Consider the following 22,591-nt stretch of genomic DNA (forward strand, 5'->3'; position numbering starts at 1 on the left):
AGGGTATGTCTAGACTGCATGCCTCTGTCGTCGGAGTCATGTAAATTAGACTACCCAACATAGTCAATGAAGTGGGGATTTAAATATCCCCCGCTTCATTAGAATAAAAATGGCTGCCGCGTTGTGCTGGCTCAGCTGTTTGTCGGCACGAAGCAGCAGTCAAGCCGGGGATCGGTCGGCAAGGAAAGCCTTTGAGGACCGATTCTGTAAACCTCGTTGCACAGAGCGTAAGGAATCGATCAGCAAAGGCTTTCCTTGCTGACCGATCCTCATCTTGACTAACAAAACATGTCAGTGGTATCATGAGCTTTTATGGGCACAGTCCACTTCTTCAGATGAATGGAGTGAAGAGGTCCAGTTTCCAAATAAATAGCAGAGAAAGAGATGGGATGGGATGGGATGGGAGAAAGAAAAAGAAGGGAAAAAAGGGGGGGGGAATTGTCCATTAAAGTGTCCATGCTAACTGTGGGTACTAAGTGCTCTTAAGCTCATTTTTGTATGTCATTAGGGTGTGGAATGTAGTGGGCTGTCCACGCTAGGTCTTTGTTTAGACCTCTGTTGCAGGTATCAAGCTTGTACATGAAATTAAATTCTGTAGCCTCCCTTTCAAGCTGGTTTTTGAAATTGGCTTGCAATAATATGGTAACTTTGAGATCCATTAATGAGTGTCCAGGCAAGTTAAAATGTTCCCCGACAATTTCTGTGTATTACCTTTTCAAATATCTGATGCTCGTTAATCATTTATCGTAGACCGCTCACATGCAAAAGTGACTGGGGCTTAGATATGCCAGCATTTAAGGGACACAAACACAGCTTGTGCGTGACCATCTTACTAGCAGGTAACAAATCCCTAAGCCTTTCTAACTCATCTCTCCTTCTTGGATTTTTTAGGTTGTATAAGGTGACTTTTGATGCTCCCACCTGTGAAGGCAAACGACGAGAAACGCTCTCGCTAATAGGGGACTTCTCTTCTTCGGCGGAATTCTTCGTCACTATCGCCGTCTTCGCCTTCCTCTATTCCTTGGCAGCCACCGTGGTTTACATATTCTTCCAGAACAAATATCGTGAAAACAACAGGGGGCCTCTAATTGTAAGTGGGCGTTTTCAGCATCTGTACATCTGTGTCTTTTTCCTGTTGGATTTTTGGTGCTTGGGTTTGTTGTCTTGTCGGACAGAGTGGCTGAGTATCCCACTTCCTTGTGTGGCTCTTGACTCAGATACTTCCAGGTCTTCATGTTGATTTAATCATTTAGGACCAGGAGAAGAGGGGATGAGGGAAACCACATGACTCGTGTAAATAGAATTTGGTCTCCGGCCTGTGAGCGCATGTGCAGTATTCTTTCTAGTGACTTTGGCGAGACTTTTCCATTTTGTGGTGCTTTCCAGAGTGGGCCTTTAGTGGTGAAGCTACGGGTGGGATGTGGGGGAGGGATGAATGGATGATCCGGGAAGGAGAGACCGCTGAGGATGGGAAGAAGTATGCTGATGGGAAAGCAGAGGGAGAAGAGAAATCTCTAGGAGTAACACAGACCTCTGAGCAGGAGTGGGCAAGAGAGCTTCCGCAAGACGGATCCAGGTTGATCTGGCTCGCGGATGCTCTGCCACTCACCGCCCCCCGGCCAACGGAGACCTAGGGCTGGAGGAGCACATGAAGCCTCCTCCTCCCCACCAGATTTGAGCAGCTGGTGATTTGCTGCAGGCTCCAGGCGCCCCTTGCAGGGCTGAGGCAGAGGATGAGAGACTTTGCATGCTCCCCCACCCCAAGGCCCTGATTGGCCTGGGGGCAGGGGGAACACACAAAGTCTCATCCCACAGCCAGGATTGCCCCGAGAAGGACCTGCCAGCTGTTCAGAGCAGCTAGCGGTTCTCTCTATGTGGAGGAGCTGGGGACAAAGGCTTCACGTGCTCCCCTGCCCCCAGCCTATCTGTGGGCGGGGGAGCACGGAAGTGTCCTGGCCCCGCCCCTTTCTCTCGAGGTCCCGCCTCTTCTGTGTGGGGCCTGGAGCCACTTCAGAAATTTGTGAAGTGGCCCCTCCCTTCTAAAATTATTGCCCCCCCCCCCCCCCCGGCTTACAGTGACCTTAACATGCCACTAAATGTCAAAAGCAGGGGTGAGCAACCCGTGGCCCATCGGGGTTCTACGGATAGCCCACGAGACATTTTATTTCCTGGTTCCCACGCGCAGGGTTGCCAGATTCTGCTGGTCGCCGTCCGCGTTGGATTTTTTTCCTTCCGGTATTACTAAAAGCGACACACACGTACAGCCAGGACGCGTGACACGTGTCCTCCCTCTGCGTCCAATCACAGTGCTGCTACAGTCAGGGCCGGCTCCAGGCACCAGCCAATCAGGCAGGTGCTTGGGGCGGCACTGTGCCTGAGGCGGCATTTCAGGTAAGCAGCCAGTGCCGCCCCTGGCAACGCCTAGCCCCGCCCCGCCGATTTAAAGGGCCGCGGCCCGGGAAATGCCGGGAAACACCGCAGCTGCGCACAGCCAGCTAGCAGGACCAATGCGCCCGGAGCCTGCTGGCCGCCCTTATCTCCTCTCCGTCCTGCTCCTCCCCTCCCCTGGCAATGCCTAGCCCCGCCGTGCCCCGCCCTGCCGATTTAAAGGGCCGCGGGAGATGCTGTGGCTGTGCAGGCAGCACTGGCACCATGTGCGCCTGGCTCCAGAGCCTGCTGGCCGGCCCTGTCTCCTAGTCCTGAGTCCTGCTCCTCCCCGGGGGCCGCTACCTCCTCCAAGAGCCTCTCCACTCCGAGCCATCAGCCACCCTCTGCCTACATCGTATGGAAATCCCAGGTAAGATGCCCCCATTCCACCTAGGGTTGCCAGGTGTCCGGTATTTTCGCCTCCTGTTTGATAAAAAAAATCAGAAAATACCAGACACCTGCAAACCTATGAACACTCAGCCCCCAGCCTCTCCCCCCCAGGTCCCAGCCCCCAACACCCTCAGCCCCAGGAACCCTTTGAAGTCTGTTCCTAGTATATTTCTCTTGTTCATGTTTGCAGTACAAGTAGAACCAAACAAGGATCCAGCGTGCGTGCGCGCGCACACACACACACACACACGCACACACAGAATATTAACTGTTTTACATTCTTCAAAGAACCACACATGCTGTTTCCTAGATATTTCTTTAAAGAATTAAACTTCGTTGATCTGGGTAAACTTTTGTGTTTGAGGTCTCTATGGCAAGCTTCATTCCATATCTAGTTGTATTGGGCACATACAACTCTCCGCTCCCTCTAACACCTCATAAACTTGAATATATAATGGCTACTGACAAGATGGACACACAAAAATAATGTGCAGATGATAACATAGATGTGTTGGAGCCACATAAGGAGCCACTGCATTCCAAAACAAATCTAGTTTAACGATACAACTATTTATTGATTTACTTTAGATGTCTTATGTGCTATAGTTACCATAATTGGTTGACAAGTATGTTAAAACAGAGTGGTATTGTTAGCTGATTGTAGTTGGTTGGAAGATTGATTAAGTATAGCCATAAAGTATTTGGCTGTGTCTACACTGGCATGAATTTCTGGAAATGCTTAAAATGGAATACTATTCCGTTTTCAGTTTTTCCGGAAAAGGAGCGTCTACATTGGCAGGCTGCTTTTCCGGAAAAGCCCTTTTTCCGGAAAAGCGTCTGTGGCCAATGTAGACGCGCTTTTCCAGAAAAGAGCCCCGATCGCCATTTTCGCAATCGGGGCTTTTTTCCGGAAAAGACTCCTGGGCTGTCTACACTGGCCCTTTTCCGGAACAGTGTTCTGGAATAAGGACTTATGCCCGAGCGGGAGCAGAATAGTTTTTCCGGAATAGTGGCTGATTTTGTATAGTAGAGCATCGTTGCTTTTCCGGAAATTCAAGGGCCAGTGTAGACAGCTCGCAGCTTATTCCGGAAAAGCGGCTGATTTTCCAGAATAAGTGGCCCAGTGTAGACACAGCCTTTGAGTTTTAGATGTGGCACAAGTTCTTCCTTCTATTTTTGGTACTTAGTTAAGGAAATATAAACTATTTGTGTTAATAGTTTTTCATGCATTCAAACCACAATAAAAAAGTAGCCTATTTCTATAAGAATAATAAAGTAGAGATTTAAGGTACATTTCCCACTCTTGAAAAAGAGCTTTGTGTGAACTAGAAATCTTGTCTCTGTCACCAAAACACAACAACAACAAAATTGCAAAGTACAAACGTGTAAAAGCCAACAAAGGGGGGGAGGCAGCCAAAAATGTTTTTGCTTGGGGCAGCAAAAAACCTAGAGCCAGCCCTGGCGACAGTTCCATTGGCGTCCCCCACTCATTCTAGGTACACAAGCGCAGTGAGCAAAACCTCCCGATCCCGGGAGACGGTCTTGATTACGACACCAAGATGAAGGAGGGCCACTCATGCGGCCCACTCACTAGCCTCGTTTGCCCCTTGCTGGTCTAAAGCGATGCCAAGGAACCTAAGTGTAACTTGGCAGACAGTCTGTTTGCTGGTTTAACAGTTACCGCCACATCTAAATTGTAGACTTGTGGAGAGCACCACCAGGGACCAAAACCACAGTGTGACCAGCTAAAAATCTGGGCTGGGGTGTGTCGCGTTTAGCTGTGGAATGTTTCGGTGGCTGGTTTCGTGGCATCACGCTGTCCTCCATGCTGAGTTTGCAGTGGGGGCATGGTACCACGATGGATAGTAGTTTATCCCGCTATTTAAGCTAACCGCATTGTGCAGCTACTGTTTCAGTGCACCGTAGCTGTGAGGATTTCTCTACGATGAATAGCTGCTTTATTATAAATCAGTCTTTTAGGGCCCTTTTCTTCCTGGGTTCCATGAGCACTGGGTGCAGCAGGAATCAGGAGATGCCCTTTCGTCTGTTTATTCAGACAGTCGCTACATGTTTGACCCTCCGTCTCCACTGGCATTTAATTGGTTCTCTGAATATTCAAGCTTTCAAGGGAATCCGCTCGTGTCTAGTCTCCTTATTAACATATGGAAATCTGCCCTCCAAAGATTGCAGGGGAGGAAAAGGGTACTCTAGGGTGCGTTGTGAAATACAAGGCTGCCGAGAACAATTAAATTAGAGAGGGGCTTAAGGGAAACAGCTCAGCTCTGGATTTCGAATACCCAAAAGTTCATTAGCATCGGCGAGATCCAGATTACTTGGTTCCGAATTGTTTCTATGACGACTCATTGTTTGACATGCATAATAAAAACCCCAAGGCAAGTAAAAAGCAAAATCACATTTGTCATTTCCTTTTTAAGGGACAAGACTGTTTTACTTTGCACTTCGTTAAAATAGAATATGCATGCTCTCTTCCAAACAGGAAGATCCCAGAATATCTGTCATGTTCTTAATGTTCCAAACTATCCAGGATGATCACAATGACGTTAAACCATCACCCCTGAACTGTTATTTTATTTCGCTGTTTAAAGAAGTTACTCGATGGCCCATCTTTCGTTATTCATCGTTTTAAACGTAGCTGCAGATTTACTTTGGGAAGGTGGCCAGAAAAAGAGCCAGCACAGCATGCATGTAAAAGGCAGAGTCTGGAAATTGTTCTTTTTCCTCTCAGATGGTCCGTCCGTACTTTGTGAATATGGCAGACTGCCAGCTAGCTCTCCCAGGGTTATGTCTAGACTGCAGGGGAGTTTCTGGATACCGGAGGTATCCCGAAAAAACTCCACCGCATCCAGGAAATGTGTTTGCTCTTTTGCTTTTTTTTTTTTTCCAGCAGTGCATACGTGCTCTTTCAGAAGCCTCTGTCTTCCTCTTTCCACGAGGAAGAAGGGATCTTCTGAAAGAGGGTTTTTTCCCCGAAATTTGGCCCAGTGTAGACAGGCCTCTTCCGGAAAAAAAAGCAGAAAAAGGTACGCAAAACGCACAGCGCATTTTGCGTACCTTTTCCCACAAAAAGGTTTAGTCTAGACATACCCTCGGGGAAATAGGCAATGAGCACAAAGACCACTGTCTGGATTTCTTTCCCTTCAGCTTTATACTCTGGTTCAGGGGCTTCCATCCTCAACCTGAGAATTTGCTGATAAAGAGACAGGCCTCAATTCTGACAGGGGAATCTATTTTGCAGTCTTGTTGGAATTGACAGGAGAAGGGCTGACTAGCACCCAGTGACTAAGGGGTTAAACTCAGGTAGCTAGCAAAGGTGTTGGCCAAGGGGCCGGGAGAACCAATCAAGACAGAGGGTTGAAATTTGAATTGGATATAGATTCCTTGCCTGCTTTCTTTGTGAGGGAGAGAAAAACCAGGAGTTGAGACAGAGCCGGCCCAAGGTACGGACCAACCGGGCTACTGCCCAGAGCGCCCCATTGTAGGGGGCGCCGCACAGGGCTGCCAGGCCAGGCGGGGGCAGCACCACGCATACTCCGTGCGCCCAGGGGCAGAGCTGCGCATGAGTCGCACTCCCGGGGGTGGCGCCGTGCTCCCGGGGCCCGGGCCGCACGCATGGGTGGGGCCAGCCCTGAGTTGAGAGACACAGAATGATTTCAATCCAGGCAGGATTACCATGTCTCTAAGGAATTTGGGGCTTGGGAATGGACTGAACAAAGAGAAAACTGGAAGTAAGTTAAGGGGGGAAATGAATCTAGTCGCGTTCAGGGTAACTTTTCTTTATTTTGTGGTTTGGTTTGAACTGCCCTGTTCGTGATTCTATGCCTCCTCTCCCCCTTTGCCATCTAAGCATTGGTCCCAGAGACTTTTCTCTGTGTTTTAATTTGTTTTCCTTAGTTGCTCTATAACATCTAGCAACCAAGTACAGGCAGTCCCCGGGTTACGTACAAGATAGGGACTGTAGGTTTGTTCTTAAGTTGAATCTGTATGTAAGTCGGAACTGGCGTCAGCCGCTGCTGAAACTGTTCAGTTTCAACCGCGGCTGAATCTGGACGCCAGTTCTGACTTACATACAGATTCAACTTAAGAAACCCAGGCGTCCCCAAGTCAGCTGCTGCTGAAACTGATCAGCGGCTGATTCCAGGAAGCCTGGGGCAGAGCAACTCTGCCTCGGGCTTCCTGTAGTCAGCCGCTGGTCAGTTTCAGCAGCGGCTGACTTGGGGACGCCTGGGGCAGAGCAGCTTGGGTGCTGCTGGGTTGCTCCAGTAGCGCGGCTCCTCGGCGCTACTGGACCAGCCCAGCAGCACCCCAGCTGCTCTGCCTCAGGCGTCCTGATTCAGCCACGGGCAGCGGGAGAGTCCAGGCGCGCCACGCTGTCCCACTGCTGGCGTGCTCCTAGGCTTTGCTCCCCATCTCCCTGGTCTGCTGGTCAGACCAGGGAGACGGGGAGCAAAGTCTTGGAGCACGCCCGCAGCAGGAGAGCCCGGGCACGCTTGTGCTGTCCCCCTGCGGGCGTGCTCCGCGGCTTTGCTCCCCATCTCCCTGGTCTGCAGGGAGACGGGGAGCAAAGCCTTGGAGGACGCCTACAGCGGGACAGCCCAGGCGCGCCTGGGATGCCCGGCTGCCCGAGCCCCTCCGCGGCTTTGCTCCGCGTCTTCCTAGTCTGCAGACCAGGGAGACGCAGAGCAGCTTTTCTCGCCCTGGAGTACACGGGCGGCGGGACCGCGAGGTCCCGCAGTCCGTGTCCTCTGGGGCAAGAAAAGCCGCGTTCGTAACTGCGGATCCGACATAAGTCGGATCCGCGTAAGTCGGGGACTGCCTGTATGTGTTATCAAGTATATCTTTTGTTTTATAATAAAAATCACTTTTTTAAGGTGATTATTTTATTCATGTGTCCTGGAAGGTACCGGAGGTCGGTCGGTCAGTCGGTGTGTCTACCTGCCTCAAACTAAGGGGTCAGCTACAAGAGACTACAGCTTGTTTTTTTCTTTTCTTTTTTAAAGCTCTTTTGGAGCAAAAGAGCTTGGGTTGTCCCTGGGGGTGGGTTCAAGTGTTGGCCCCAGTTTTAGGGATAAAAATCACTTGATGGTGGCAGCGATTCCCCAAAATCTGTGTGTTGTGATTCAGAAGGGAAGTTTTTTTTGTAACCAGCACCTGTAGAGGCAAAGGGTTTTCTTTTCTTTTGAGCTCTTTGCAGGTCTCCATCTTCTGCACTCAAAGTGCCAGAGTGGGGAACAGCCCTGACACTTGTCAACTCTGCTCCAAGCCATTGCTTATCCCTGGACATAGAGATCTTGTACAAAATCTTAAGCTACATTTAGAAGCGATGTCTCTTCATCATGGTCAGATTTACGTTGGGGGAAATTCATCTGTTCAGTGAATATTTTCAGAACAGTTTTATATGACAGGAGGCAAAAGATGTAGTCAATGTACTACCTGAAATTAAAAAAAAAAATAGGCTTACTTCTTCTCTTAAAGGTTAACCAAAGAGGAGGCGAAGACTCATGTAGCTGTGATTTTGGCATGGAGGAATGTGATTGCACGCATTAGCATGTTGTACATTTTGTTTCTGAATACTTTCTTAATGGTTTGCAAAATGTAGTCTGAAAATCTGAGGAAGTTACATGGCACCTTGCAGACTTTTCAGTAGAAATTGAAATTGTGCTTCCATATTGAACCGAAGAACCGCAAAGGGACCATGTGGAATGTCTATTCTAAGGACAAATGTTTACTAAATATCATTATTCAAAATCAAAATAATAGTCTGACATTCCGATAAATTCAAAAAAGCCCTTCTCTCATGAGGCGTTCAACAAGAATCAACACCCAAGTGAAGACTTTATGTTCCGAGCATCCACAAAAAGCTATAATTTAGACCTAGGTCACAATCTTTTGTAACGAGGAGCATCTCCGTGGAAAATGTTGGTAGGTATTATTATGTTTCATTCATTTGAATCACAGTAGTGCCAAGAGGATCCAGCCATGATGCTGAGATCAGGGCCCCTTTGCACTAGGTGCTGCACGTTTATTTCATAAGAGATCGCCCTTGAAGCGTTTACAGGCTAAATACACAGAACACAGGCTGGGAGAGGGGGAATACCGGAGACCCTTGAGATGTGCAGAATTGCTATTTGTGGTTCTCCTGTCCCAGCTGGTGAGGCGGGGACGCCAATGCCACAAGGAACTCACCATGGCTTCTGGCCTCCATAGTGAGTTCCTCTTGGCTCCCAGCAGCTGCAGCGTCTTTGGGAGCCGCGAATAGCTCACCACGGGTCTGGCAGCGCCAGCTCCCGGTATTCGTGAATTTCGCCATTTGCAGTGGATACAGGAACGCAGCCACCATGGATAGCGAGGGTTTCCTGTGCTACTCTCCCCACTGTACAGAAGGATAATTTTTCTACCCCACACTGGAACATGCTAATCTAGAGCTGACTTTGTATCCAGCCAAGGAGCACTTTGTACGGCTGAAAGAAAGGGCATTTTCTGGCAACATTTGCCTGCTTTTTGGAGGGAAGCAAAACAGAAGTGTAATGTCTTTGTTCAATCAGACCCCTGGGAGATGTTACAAAGTAATGGGGAGTGACTGGTTTGTGGCTCATTCACATTAATTGGCCTTGTAATTAAAAACTCACAATGATTTATCCATGTGTAGAGCTGATGGACCCAGTTCGTTGGTAGGTGGGATTGAACCTGGGACCTCAGGGGCGAAAGCCAGGAGTCTCTACCACATGAGCTAAAACCCATCTGGCCCTTAGCTAAGGCTGTAGAGCAGCCTTCGCTGTCCCTTGTTAGTGGTACCAGTGTTTCTGGGTTACACATGGAAGCTGTACTATCCAATTCATTTTTATCTAAAATATTCTGATGGGACCCTACCAGTATTTGGGGGGTGGCATTGGAGAAACAGCCATATAACTGCACCTGACCCTTCTCCAAAAGTAGGATTGGCCTTACCCTATTGAGTGACAAACATTAGGAACTTGTCTCCAGCAGCACCGAATATCCTATCGAAAGACCAGAGGAATCCCTATAAGACTCTTTGCCATTATTTTAATGCAGCCACAAGGGAGGAAATTGTTTCTTGAGTCCTGCGATGCTCTAAAGTCTGCTGTGGGTTTGCACCTATCTTAACGTGCCTCAGAACAAACGTTGCAGCGGTTTATCAAATTATGCCTCAGTGACATCTGATTCGGGGACTTCCTGCCATGGTAAATTGAGGGAGACGGCCACTATCACGGCAAAGTGGTGTTTGTCATTTGGACTGCCGCAGGTTGGCGTGACACCCTTGTTCTTGTATTCTGAGGGCAGGGAGCATTTTGAATGCCTTCGTCTGTCCTGTGGCCGCTCCTCGTAGTACGGCTTTGTCCTCTGATTCATGCGGGCAGCAAACGTCCATGCCATTGAGCCACAGAGAGAGGGGGAGGGACCATTACACTATGGGACTGCAACGATGTGGGCTAACACAGAAGTGAAATCCAGCCACACAAAATGGATTAAGGCTGCAAAGACTGAGCATCAACCGCTGCTCGTCCCTGATGATGCACATGCCGTGTAGCATCCTTGTAAACCAGCGGGAGCGCTCGGAAAGATCAACCACTGATGGAAACTGGTGCAGCTTCCATGGAGCCATGCTGCCTGGCACCCACTGAAGATGGAGTCCTGTGAGTGTGCATGTAACGTGAACATCAGTAGATTAACAGAGAGCAAATGGAATTGAGGGTTTTCAGCTCCTCCACTGTTATAGAATCAGAGGATCCTAGGGTTGGAAGAGACCTCAAGAGGCCATCGAGTCCAGCCTCCCTGTAGACAAGAGCCTCAGAATTCTGAGACACCTGTATCCTAACGTACGATCCCATTAGAAGGCAAAGAAGAGCCTTACAGAGTAGATCCCCCTTTCCTGAATGTTTTTATACAACTTATTAAAACTGCCCATACCTCTCTGTGAACTGCATCGCAAGGAATAATCCGGGTTGGGATTCGGAGAGGTAGCCGGATTAGCTGGCTGTTCCAAAGCTCTCGTCCAGAGGAAGGTCTCTCCAATTAACAACCGGACAAGTAGCACAGTCAGTTTTCTGCACACCTTTTGGGAGCCTGCACCCTCCAGTCCTAATTCAGTGTCCTTGGTTGTGAACTGTCTGCATGAAAGTCGGAAAGATCCAATCAGACTTGCCACTGTGTCGATGTCAGGGGAAGTCATTTTGCTCACGCTAATGAAAGCAGCTCCCTCCTTTTTAACACGCTGCCTGAGAATAATGTAAAGAAATGTCTCTCTAGCCCTTACCTCCTCATTTGAAAAGTTTCGAGTTTCAATAATAATGCATAATTTGCATAAGCTCTTGCAGCTCAGAAAGCTGCTGAATTTCAGGGAGTTGCTCCCTTTTAGGTTGAAGGTACATATGCAAATATTTAGTCAAGCCAAGTGGGTATTAATGAATGGAAAAACTACCGAGAGGATCTAAATGAAAACAAGAGAGAGTTGTTATCCTTAGCAGTTAAGACCTTGTGAGATGGAGAAAGGAGAGTTAAATGCATAGCATGTGTAATGCTAAATTGCATGTAAAACTTAAAGACAAACTCACTAGGGCTGGTGGAGGATGTTCCGTGGGTTTTTGTCAATTCAGTTTACACCGTTTTTGCATCTTCGACATCTCTATCTGAAATGTTTCTAGAAAGTTCTGCACTCCACGTTTCATGGGCAAGTGCTATGGAAGCCATGTCTAGCCATTTTGGAAATTTTGCCAGACTCAATGCCAGACAAATTTCAATTTAGAAAAAGAAAAGCAACACAAACTATTTTGCTCTGACTATTAAATGCAGTTCTTCAAATTACCCTGTTGGATCCGCCCAGTATATTTCAGATCTAGATTTCTGCTTTCTCTGCATGTCCAGCCTCCACCTATAGGGGAGCAGAGTGTGTGAGCCAAAAAAAAAAATCTTTGCAGCTAGGCGTGAACTGTAACCATGCAACAGCATGGCCTGAAGTGATCTGTAGACTTCATTTGAGGCTAGCTACTAAAAATGCTTATTTTGTTGCAAAGAAAAAAACTCACTAAGGGGCCATGAAACAGCAAAGTGTAAGATTTATTTTAGAATGCAGAAACCTGGGGCTTTAACTACCGAGGCACAATCCCCAACCTCAGCATTAAACCACAGAACAGCTCTTAAATTGAAATCCTCTTCCGTTTTTAGTGTGTCGTTATCTTGCAGCTCTGTTCCACCCAGGCCGGTGCAAACACTCGGCCAGAAACCCACACCCACTTGAAGTCAGAGTGGGTTCCGGTTCTAGCCAAAACCACGACAATCAACCCAGATGGGCAAATCTTCAGTAGTTCTCTGCTCACACAGTTGTTCTCTTCTACCCAGAAAGCACAGTTTTGGGGCCTTGCTCCCTGGTCTTTTGGGAGATTTGTCTTCTATACTGCTAAAAATGCAGATTCAAACACAAACTGAGTTACCCTCTAGGCCTGTATTCTTGACAACTATTTGGCTTCAGGCATGACCCACCTTCTGTGCTCTGCAAAATAAGGCAAGAGTTTTCATGCTGCACCGTAGCTGCCAGTGGCCCACCTTCTGACATACCGTTTCTGTCGGGATACATGTGCACGCCTCCTTGTATCTTTCCTGCCTGTGCTTTGTGCCCCAGTGAGGAGCTGCATTTTCCTGGATGCCTCTCCCTAAATCAGGGTCTCATTTTACAACCTCAGACTGCCTTGTCATTTGTACTACAGGTTGCACCTCTCTAGTCCGGTGCCCTCGGGACCTGATTGGTGCTCAACCAGAGAATTGCATAGACTCATAGAACACGAGAACGGGAAAGGACCTCGAGAGGTCATCGAGTCCAGGCCCCTGCCCTCCCGGCAGGACCCAGCACCATCTAGACCATTTTGCCGATCCACAGGAAGTCAATATTGTCTAGCAGCATTTCCCACATTCCACTGCTTACCGGGCTCTTAGAAGACATTGAGGGGTAAATTAGAGCTAAATTGCAGCACCAAACACTGACAGCCAAGACTGGGGGCTGTAAATAAACTTTATGGCACCACGGGAAACTTGGCTACACCCATGATAAGCAGACATCTGATTAACTCAAATGATGCCGGACCACGGATGTTGCTGGACCAGCGAGTGCCGAACTAGAGAGGTTCAACCTGGACTTGATCCAAAACACGTTTAACCTGCTCAAATTTCAAACCTGCTTGTGTTAACCCGCTCCCCACCCACCTGCAGACAGTGCCAAAGCACCTGTGCAGCTGCAGAACAATCGCACAGGAGTCCCCAAACTGCATCCCGGCAATCCAGCAGATTTCAGCTGACGGTGTTGCCAGCTCTCGTTCCAGGTGGAGCTAGAGTAAGGAAAGGGATTCGCCAGGATAGGGAACACTACATTGTCTCTAAAACGTCTCCAGCTGTAGGCACCTGTGGGAAGTGCTTTGCCAATTGTTAAGCTTTCCTTTCTCAGCAAGTTTAATCCTCATTATCAAGTTAGTTGCATTCGATTTGCCTCCACCCAACTCAAATTTCTACCCAAGGTTATTTAAAAAAAAAAAAAAGCTTGACTTCCTCAGCTTGATTTAATTTCCAAGATATTAAAATTCTGGCACAATGAAAGAAAATGAGAAAACGAATTATCCTTTGATACGAGAGGCTCGACTTGGAACCCCAGGTGAGGTTTTATGAGCGGTGTTGGTGCACAATTGGATTTCCTACCAGGCCGCTTGACAGTGGATCTCAGGAAATAAAATGTGAGTTGTGCTAAATGTCAATTTAACAAGTATCTTGCCATTTTCAGCCCTGGTTATGATTTTTTCAGGAAGACAGTTGCCTTTCAACTGCACCTCTAGCAGCTAGGATGCGATTGTTTTTTAAGTCTTCAAAGAGCAACGTCTTAGATTGGAGGTCTCCTTGAGAATCAACGAATTGCACTCGGGCCTAGCATTTTTAGCCACAGTGAAGCCCTTGGGTGCTGATATATTTGTCATCAATTCTGTAGCACAAGCATCAAGAGAATTCCCCCAGAAAGCAAGAAGCGAGGTCAGTGTAAATCAAAGCATCGTAGCGCGACCATTTAGCTGCTTCCGCTCTGTGTGTTAGGGCGGTTTGCCATTCAAAAAGGAGCTAGCTTTTGGTGCTCCGTTGAGGTACAGTGAATTTAGTCTTGTTTGTGAGAGTGAATAAATTACTTCCTTGGCTATTTCTGATAAGGACAGCTTTGGGATTTACGTGGCTTCCTGCATCCAAGGAGGCCGGACACCTGCCTCTAAGTGTAAAATATAAGTTATGCGCTGCATGGCAGCCCACCATACCGCACTGTGTACCACATCCTTTCCTTCCAATCAAACCTGTGGTAAAGGAAGGATTGTGGAGGGGTGGGAAAGGGAAAACAGCCTGCCTAGGAGGTGATGGCGAGCCCAAGATACAATCACGTTATGAGCCATACATTAGACGTGCAACCATCTGCTGCCGACTGACAGATGGGAGGAAGTGAGATAGTCGAATGGCTTCTTCGTTTTAGCAGGACATAAAAAGCTTGAAAAGTAACACGGTTGGTTTTTTTTCCTCCCGAGACCCACACAGTAGCAACAGAGTCTGGCCACTTGTTCCTGTAAAAAAAGTGAGCGGTGTATGGATGTGTCTAGGCATGTCAGAAAAAGGGCAAAGCAGTTCAGAATAAAAACAGGTTTGGTTGTTTGGTAGCCCAGAAGTTCACTCTCTCCTGGCTTTCCCTGGGTAGGAAGTAGGGAATCAAGCCCATCTCATGTTTTTGGTTGGTTGGTTTGCTCTTTGTAGTCATGAAGGACTAGTCAGTTTCAGGTGGCGCTCAGCTGAAATACAGACGCGCGTTGACAGCATTTTGCAAAGGAGTTCCTCCATATGCAGCACATGGGAAATGAGCTTGTATGGGGCTCTTGGTATGGCCAGACTGCTGACAGTCCCCCTCCTCCCTAGACATCTCAAGAAGGGCCAGATTTCCAGATTGACTCACCCCCCAGCAGCTTGTGTTGTGACACGTAGGGACTGATCTCCAGGCAGATCGGCATCCAACAGGTGGGATGGACTCTTCTGAAAATCTGGCCACTTGCATGGGAACTTAAATTGGACCTGTGCTCATAAGTCTCTAACTGGGGGCACTGAGGACTTTTGAAAATTCTGTCTGTAGGTCAAAACCAGCATATTATTGCCAGGAAATTGCCAGATTTCTTTCTGTCTTGAAGTGTGATGTTTTGATATATTTGCTCTGATGCTTCCCTGCCAATAGAGACATCTATGGACTCATGCTTTTGTCTGATCTGGTTTGACAGGACTTCATCGTGACCGTGGTCTTCTCATTCTTGTGGCTCGTGGGCTCGTCTGGTTGGGCAAAGGGACTGTCAGATGTGAAGATTGCGACCGATCCAGGAGAAGTGTTATTGCTGATGTCAGCTTGCAAACAGCAGTCTAACAAATGCATGCCTGTGCGCAGTCCCGTGATGTCAAGTTTAAACACTTCGGTTGTAAGTAGATTTGCTTTCATTGTTTTTTTTTTCTTTTGTTTTAACTCTTTGACAAAGAATGTGTGTGTATCTATTTTCAGCTCTCCAGACATACAAATTAGGCTGGATCCTCAGCTGCTGTAAATCAATATACATCATGGAATCATAGGGTTGGAAGAGAACTCAGGAGTCATCAAGTCCAGTCCCCTGCCCAAAGCAGGACCAACCCCAACTCAATCATCCCAGCCAGGGCTCTGTCAGGTCGGGATTTAAAAACCTCTAGGGATGGAGATTCCACCCCCTCCCTAGGGAACCCATCCCAGTGCTTCACCACCTTCCTAGAGAAATATTTTTTCCTAATATCCAACCTGGACCTCTCCCACTGAAACTTGAGACTGTTGCTCCTTGTTCTGTCATCTCGCACCACTCAGAACAGCCTCTCTCCATCTTCTTTGGAACCCCCCTTCAGGAAGTTGAAGGCTGCTATCAAATCCCCCCTCACTCTTCTATTCAGCAGACTAAATAAGTTCAAATCCCTCAGCCTCTCCTCATAAGTCACGTTCTCCAGCTCCCTAAGCATTTTGTTGCCCTCTGCTGGACCCTTTCCAATGCATTCACATCCTTTCTGTAACGAGGGCCCCAGAATTGGACGCACTACTTCAGGTGTGGCCACAACAGTGCTGAACAAAGGGGAATAATCACTTCTCTTGATCTGCTGGCAATGCTCCTCCTAATGCACCCTAATATGCCATTAGCTTGCTTGGCGAAAAGGGCACCCTGTTGACTCATAGTTCACTGACTTCTTTGGATGTTCCTAAAGTGTTGCCAGCGATTTTGCCTGAAAATGCTGCCTCACAGAGACAGTTCCCATGGAGAAAAAATCGAGATTGACTCGCAGGCAATTTCATTCAACAATCAGGTTGTTTTCAAAATGAAACATGGGGATACTCCTATAAAACAAGAGTAGTTGTAAGCTTGTATTGCCCAGAGGTGTGGTTCTGTAATATGCTGAATATTTATGCCATACCAAGGCAGAGATATGGTCCCTGCACCAAAGATCTTACAGACCAAGATTTAAATATAGGCCTTGACAAGTCATTTCCCTTCCTTTGACACTCCGGTCACTTCTTATCTATCCAACTGGAAGCTCATCCCCCATAAGAACATAAGAACGGCCGTACTGGGTCAGACCAAAGGTCTTTCTAGCCCAGTATCCTGTCTACCGACAGTGGCCAGCACCAGGTGCCCCAGAGAGGGTGGACCGAAGACAATGATCAAGTGATTTGTCTCCTGCCATCCCTCTCCAGCCTCTGACAAACAGAGGCCAAGGACACCATTTTATCCCCTGGCTAATAGCCTTTTATGGACCTAACCTCCATGAAATTATCTAGCTTCTCTTTAAACTCTATTATAGTCCTAGCCTTCACAGCCTCCTCTGGCAAGGAGTTCCACAGGTTGACTACACGCTGTGTGAAGAAGAACTTTCTTTTATTAGTTTTAAACCTGCTACCCATTAATTTCATTTGGTGTCCTCTAGTTCTTCTATTTAGGGAACTAATAAATAACTTTTCTTTATCGGCCCTCTCCACACCACTCATGATTTTATAGACCTCTATCATATCCCCCCTCAGTCTCCTCTTTTCTAAACTGAAAAGTCCCAATCGCTTTAACCTCTCCTCATATGGGACCCGCTCCAAACCCCTAATCATTTTAGTTGCCCTTTTCTGAACCCTTTCCAAGGCCAAAATACTTATCCCACAATCGACCCTGCAGAGATCAATCTCCCTGGGTTTGATTTAGTGGGTCTTGTAAGGACTCGATAAAACGACCGCTGATGGCACCCTCGTCGATTCTAGTACTCCTTGGTCACTAGGAATAAGAGACGTTGACAGGAGAGTTTCCTCCCATCGACCTCTCACAGTGGAAATGCCTCAAATATTCAACCTAAGGTACATCAACTCCAGCTACACTATTCACATTGCTAGAGTTGTATATCATAGATTGACTTTCTCCCCTAGTATAGACCTGGTCTAAGTCAGATCACTGGCCACTAAGAACATTCTTCCACCCAGTCATTCAGTAGTCTGCTTTTACGTTGCCTTCCCCTTCAAACAGCTTTCTCCAGGAACATTAAATTCTGCACATCACAGCCCAGTGGTAGTAGCAAAATGAGTCACACAAAAGGCAGAATTGGTACTGTGCAAGCTGACGCTGCCTTTCCTATGCACAGTGAAGGTTCTGTTTGCTTTCCACTGGAATCCGCTATCACCTGTCAAAACTAAAAGGCTCTGGGCTTGTTTTAAGTAGAGCTGGAAGGAAAATTTTCTTCCTGTCCTGGGAAAATGTCCAAGATTTAGACATTTCTTTCATACCTCACATCAGTTGAAATCTGAAAAATGGTCATGAACAGATGATCCAAACATTTCCAGGTTGGGTCAAATGAAACTTGGTTTCAATGTTGATTTTATGTCGACGATGAATTTCTAACCCAAGTCATTTCAAAGCGAGAAGCAGAACTGTTTGTTTGAAAAATGGCGGGGGTTGGCAGACATATGTGAAACTGACCCATTCCAGTGAAAAGCTTCTGTTTCAGCATTTTTGACAGGAAAATAGTTGGGTGAAAAGTTTCTAGCCAGCCCTAATCTTAAGAGGAAAGAGGCAGTGTCCTAAAACCACACGTGTAACATTTCCCAAAGCATCAGCATTCCATTCTCAAGAGCGAGTTAGGCACACAGAGCCTACGATCCATTGACTTTAAGTTAGAATGAAACTTCTGAAAATGCAACGTAGGTGCTTCTGAAAGCTTTACCCATCTTCTTTCTGCACACTGTGTCATTGGCATATTTAACCAGTGATTTGCTTATTTATTGCTGCTCATCGTGGCGTACAAAAAGGTACCCACCAGCTACCTCGTGGGCTTTTAACACTATTTAATATTACAACAGCAAAACCTTCAGCCACTGACATAGCAAAATAAGCCAGGCTTTCTCTATCAGTTCCCATCCCCAACAAGCTCTAACTTGACAGTGACGTGGGCAAAAAAAACACGGGCTTGAAAGCCGCTGTCCCTGACTGTTTGGGGCTAAGGGTGAACCCTTATTTCACAGCTGAGGGTTCAACTTCCTGAAGCTTTTGGGAAGAGTTGCCTATATATCCCCGGCTCATTTCATTTAAAGAAGGGTATTGAATAATCGTAGAATCCTAGAACACTAGAACTAGAAGGGACCTCGAGAGGTCATCGAGTCCAGTCCCCTGCCCTCATGGCAGGACCAAGCACCTTATAGATCATCCCTGACAGATTCCTATCTAACCTGTTCTTAAATATCTCCAGTGTTGCAGATTCTATAACCTTCTTAGGCCGTAGAGTTGAATATTACGTAGATATTAGGCCACAAAAATCCGACTTTGGCACTGATGAATTGCTTTGGTTCTTGTTTAGGTCTTTGGATTCTTGAACTTTATCCTGTGGGCAGGAAATATTTGGTTTGTTTTTAAGGAGACGGGGTGGCATTCCTCAGGACAGAGACACCCGCCAGACACCATGGAGAAACAATCCAGCAGCTACAACCAAGGTGGTTATAATCAAGACAACTATGGCCCATCTGGAGGATATAACCAACCTGCAGGCTTTGGCCAACCAGCTAACTATAGCCAGGTGGGTGAATATGGCCAGCAACAAAGCTATAGTCAGAGTGGGCCCACTTCATTTGCCAATCAAATTTAGCAGTCACCAAGTTTTCATTCTTACCCCCATTCATGTAGACAGTGTAACAACTCAAGGTTGCTGTGGCACCAGATTTGTAAAGAGTTTAAATAAATAAAACTCCAGCAGAGTATTTAATGTAAATGAAAGATCTACCAGTACCTACTGAGGCAGGCAGATGGTGGCTAGATTGTTATTTTTGTGATTAGACAACTGATGATGATGTATTCATCGCTGGTGGTGAACTGGAGTAAGTATTGTTGTATGTATTGTATAGATAACTTTATGGTAGTTTGTACGTGTACTAAAATGGTAGAAGCACTTTGTAGCCTCAAGTCTCTAGTACGTAATAGGCATAACATAATGAAGTGGAATGGAATTTTTCTTCTGCATTTTGGTGAGAAACAAAAGTGTTTTCCTCTGATTTCTAAAGATTATTCAGTATATCGCAATGCATGTAACATTGTTCCTAAATTCTCAAGACTGCCTGTTTGTGACGTTTTGGAGCATTTGTTCTTAGTCTACTTTTTCAGAGGATTTTTTTTTATTATGATTTTGATTAACCAATTCACATGTGACTTAGTGCATGGATAAGCAGTTCCACACCAACAGAATGTTTTGGACCATGAATATGGAATTTTTCAATTTCTGTCACGACTTTTTGGGTTAAATGTATGTTTAAGAAAATGTGTGTATATTTTATATATTTTGCAGAGTTGGATATATGGCTTACCCAAGTTCTGAAAGCTTTGTAACTAAAATGTTTTTCCTTGAAAAAGCATTCACTAGCATCAACGGTACCTGACCAATGTTTATTCCAATTAACTAAGCTAAGTATTCATTCTATAAATCACTATTTCTATGGATGTTTTGTGAACCTTTTAATGTGAGCTGTGAAAACTTAAGGACCAAGTAACTGTGTTATATGTTTACAAAGGTATTTATTTAATTAGGATAAGAGAGGTGCAGATATCAGAAACCAAAACCATGTGAAAAGACACCACATTGTGTCATAGATCTAATATAACAAAACATGGCATAGCATCACAAGGCTTAATTATCCCTTTAGACTAGATGGAAATATTTCTGGCTATGCTATTTGGAAATCATTAAATCACAGCTTTGATCCATCATTCTGCTGAATACTGGTTTTGGTGCTATCAGTAAATGCGAGAAAGCTGTCAAAAAGCAACATCTAAAAAAACTCATCTTAAAATATATAAACGCCAGATTCTTAGCAGATGTAAATTGGCATCATGTCACTGAGAATTTGGACTTTACTTCCTACAGTGCATGGGATTTTGTGTAGCCGAAAAGGTCACCTTAAATACTCTTTGCTTCACTCAGTTTGAAGCTAGAAACACAGCATCATAATCAAAACTGATCATCTGCATTTCTAAATAAAATGTATCCGTATATAATATTGTACAAGCTGTAATGTTAAAAGCATCTTAGCATAAAACAGCATAGTCTTATATGATTGTTGTAACCAATTTATGGCTACTCAGTGGATGGATCTATATTGTGATATCTATTTGACCCTAATAAAGTTTATTGCATACAATGTACGTTTGAAGAGTATGGTGATATTAGAATGGTATAAAATAAGCCTGCACTAAACCAGAAGTCGATACTATTTTATTAACTGTGTTTTGAACTTATTGGTCTCGTTTTGAGTATTTTACAAGACTTTTACAAGGATTTTACAGACATACAACTGGGGACGTTATGTATTTCTGGTAAGTCAAAGTCACAACATGAGTATAACCAATTTTAATGGACGCAGTACAGCTGCTATGTGTTTTTCTCTCTCCAAATATCAATACATTGATACTCTCTTGTTCAATTGTGAGGAACAAAACAGAAAACTGGAGAGGGGAGGTGATCTTTGCCTTCCAGCCTTGTTCTTGAGTTTGGTGCCTCCCAGTTTCTTGAACCAGGAGACAGACAGTCTCTTGGCACTTAGGATTTTCCGTCCTGCCTGCCTTAAATTTAGAACATTCTGGCTATGTCTACACTGGCAGCTTCTTGCGCAAGAACAGACGTTCTTCCGCAAAAACTTGCCAGCTGTCTACACTGCACGAGCGTTCTTCCAGAAGTAAATTTACAGTACAGCGTTGTAAAGGGCTTCTTCCGGAAGAGTTATTCCTCTCCCCATGAGGAATAAACCCTCTTGTGCAAGAGCTCTTCCACAAGAGGCCAGTGTAGACAGGCAACATGAATTTCTTGCACAAGAAATCCCTATGGTTAAAATGGCCATCAGAGCTTTCTTGCGCAAGAGAGCGTCTTCACTGGCATGGATGCTCTTGCGCAAAAGCTCATGCCAGTGTAGACGCACCCTTGTGGAAGACTTTTTGCACAAGAACTCTTCGGCAAAAGAGTTCTTGCGCAAGAAGTTGCCAGTGTTGATGTAGCCTCTTTCTTTATATGCCCATTTTTTTCTCTGCAGTACAGATCCCAGTCCAGCACCCCTGCAGCCTATGACTCACAATGGAATGTCACTGGGACGTCGGCTCCAAATATTCAAAAATCCCAGAATCATGAGAGAGAGAGAGAGTGGGGAGGAGAGTTATTTCTTTCTATTTGCCTTCTCTTTTCTGATTTTCTGATTCTGGGACTCAGCTCATGTTTTCAAGCTTTCCCTCACAACCATGAGGGTTAGAAACTTACTTTTTAAAATATTAGCTGAGTGTCTCGCATAAGCGCAAGACATCAGAAGCTGCGGTTTTCATGGCCCATGAGAAAATCACAAGTTGGCATCACTGTCAGGATCTGCATTTGAAAATCTCAGCATAGATTTTGGATCTGAGGCAGGCCTGGGCAAAATACAGCCCAGGAGCCAGATCCGGCCCACAGGGCACACTGCCAGGACTCTCAGGCACACAGCTGCCACGTTTAAAGTACAGTCTGTGGGCTCTCTGCTCTGCAGGGAGGGGGAGGTTTCATGTGATCGCCCCACCCGCAGTCCAATCCTCAGCTCCAATTGGCTGGAAACAGTCAGCCAATAGGAGCTGAGAGATTGGCCTGGGGGATGGGGGCGGTGGAAGCCGCTTCCCCCTCCTGGAGCTGAGAGCCACATGCAGGGAGCAGCCTGCAGTTTAGAGTGATCTGGGGTGCTGCAGGGCTGCTGGCCAGGGCTGCTGGCTTAGGTAAGTGCCTCCCAGCCAGAACCTGCCACTGGCACCCCTGCCCTTCCTACACCCCAAGTCCCTCCCCCAGGTCACCATCCAAACCCTCTGCACCCCCCTGGCCCTGGTCACAACTCCCTCCCAGCCCCTGTAGCCCCTCCTTTGCCCCTCCCCCAGGCCAGAATCCTCTCGTGCACCCAAACACCCTCCCAGGCCCTGCACCCCATTCCCCTGGCTAAGGTCACCACCCGAGCCCTCTGGAGTCTGCACCCCCTTTTCCCCTTCTCCCAGGTCACTGCTCCCTCGCAGACTTTGTATGTCCTCCTAGAGCCCCTCCCCCACGCCAGAATCCTCTCCTGCACACACACTCCCTCCCTGATCCTACACCCCAATCCCCTGAGCCAGGTCACAACCCCCTCCTTCACCCAAACTCCCCCTCGGGCCTCACACCATCTCCTGCA

General features: G+C 46.6%; 1 protein-coding gene across 3 annotated transcripts in view; it reads left to right on the plus strand.

Annotated features, from left to right (window-relative positions):
• Nucleotides 1-20,594, plus strand: part of SYNPR (synaptoporin) — a 231,591-nt gene extending 210,997 nt beyond the window's left edge. For 2 of the 3 annotated variants that reach the window (XM_075938486.1, XM_075938488.1), the window contains 3 exons: nt 892-1,090; nt 15,129-15,320; nt 18,739-20,592. In XM_075938486.1, the coding sequence (XP_075794601.1) occupies nt 892-1,090; nt 15,129-15,320; nt 18,739-19,023 (676 nt within the window). In that variant the 3' untranslated portion in view covers nt 19,024-20,592. Of the gene's footprint in view, nt 1-891; nt 1,091-15,128; nt 15,321-18,738 lie in introns of all 3 variants that reach the window. The other variant, XM_075938487.1, reaches the window with a different exon arrangement.
• Nucleotides 20,595-22,591: the final 1,997 nt, after the last annotated feature.

Source organism: Pelodiscus sinensis, chromosome 11 (genome assembly GCF_049634645.1).
Source record: "Pelodiscus sinensis isolate JC-2024 chromosome 11, ASM4963464v1, whole genome shotgun sequence".
Lineage (NCBI taxonomy): Eukaryota > Metazoa > Chordata > Testudines > Trionychidae > Pelodiscus > Pelodiscus sinensis.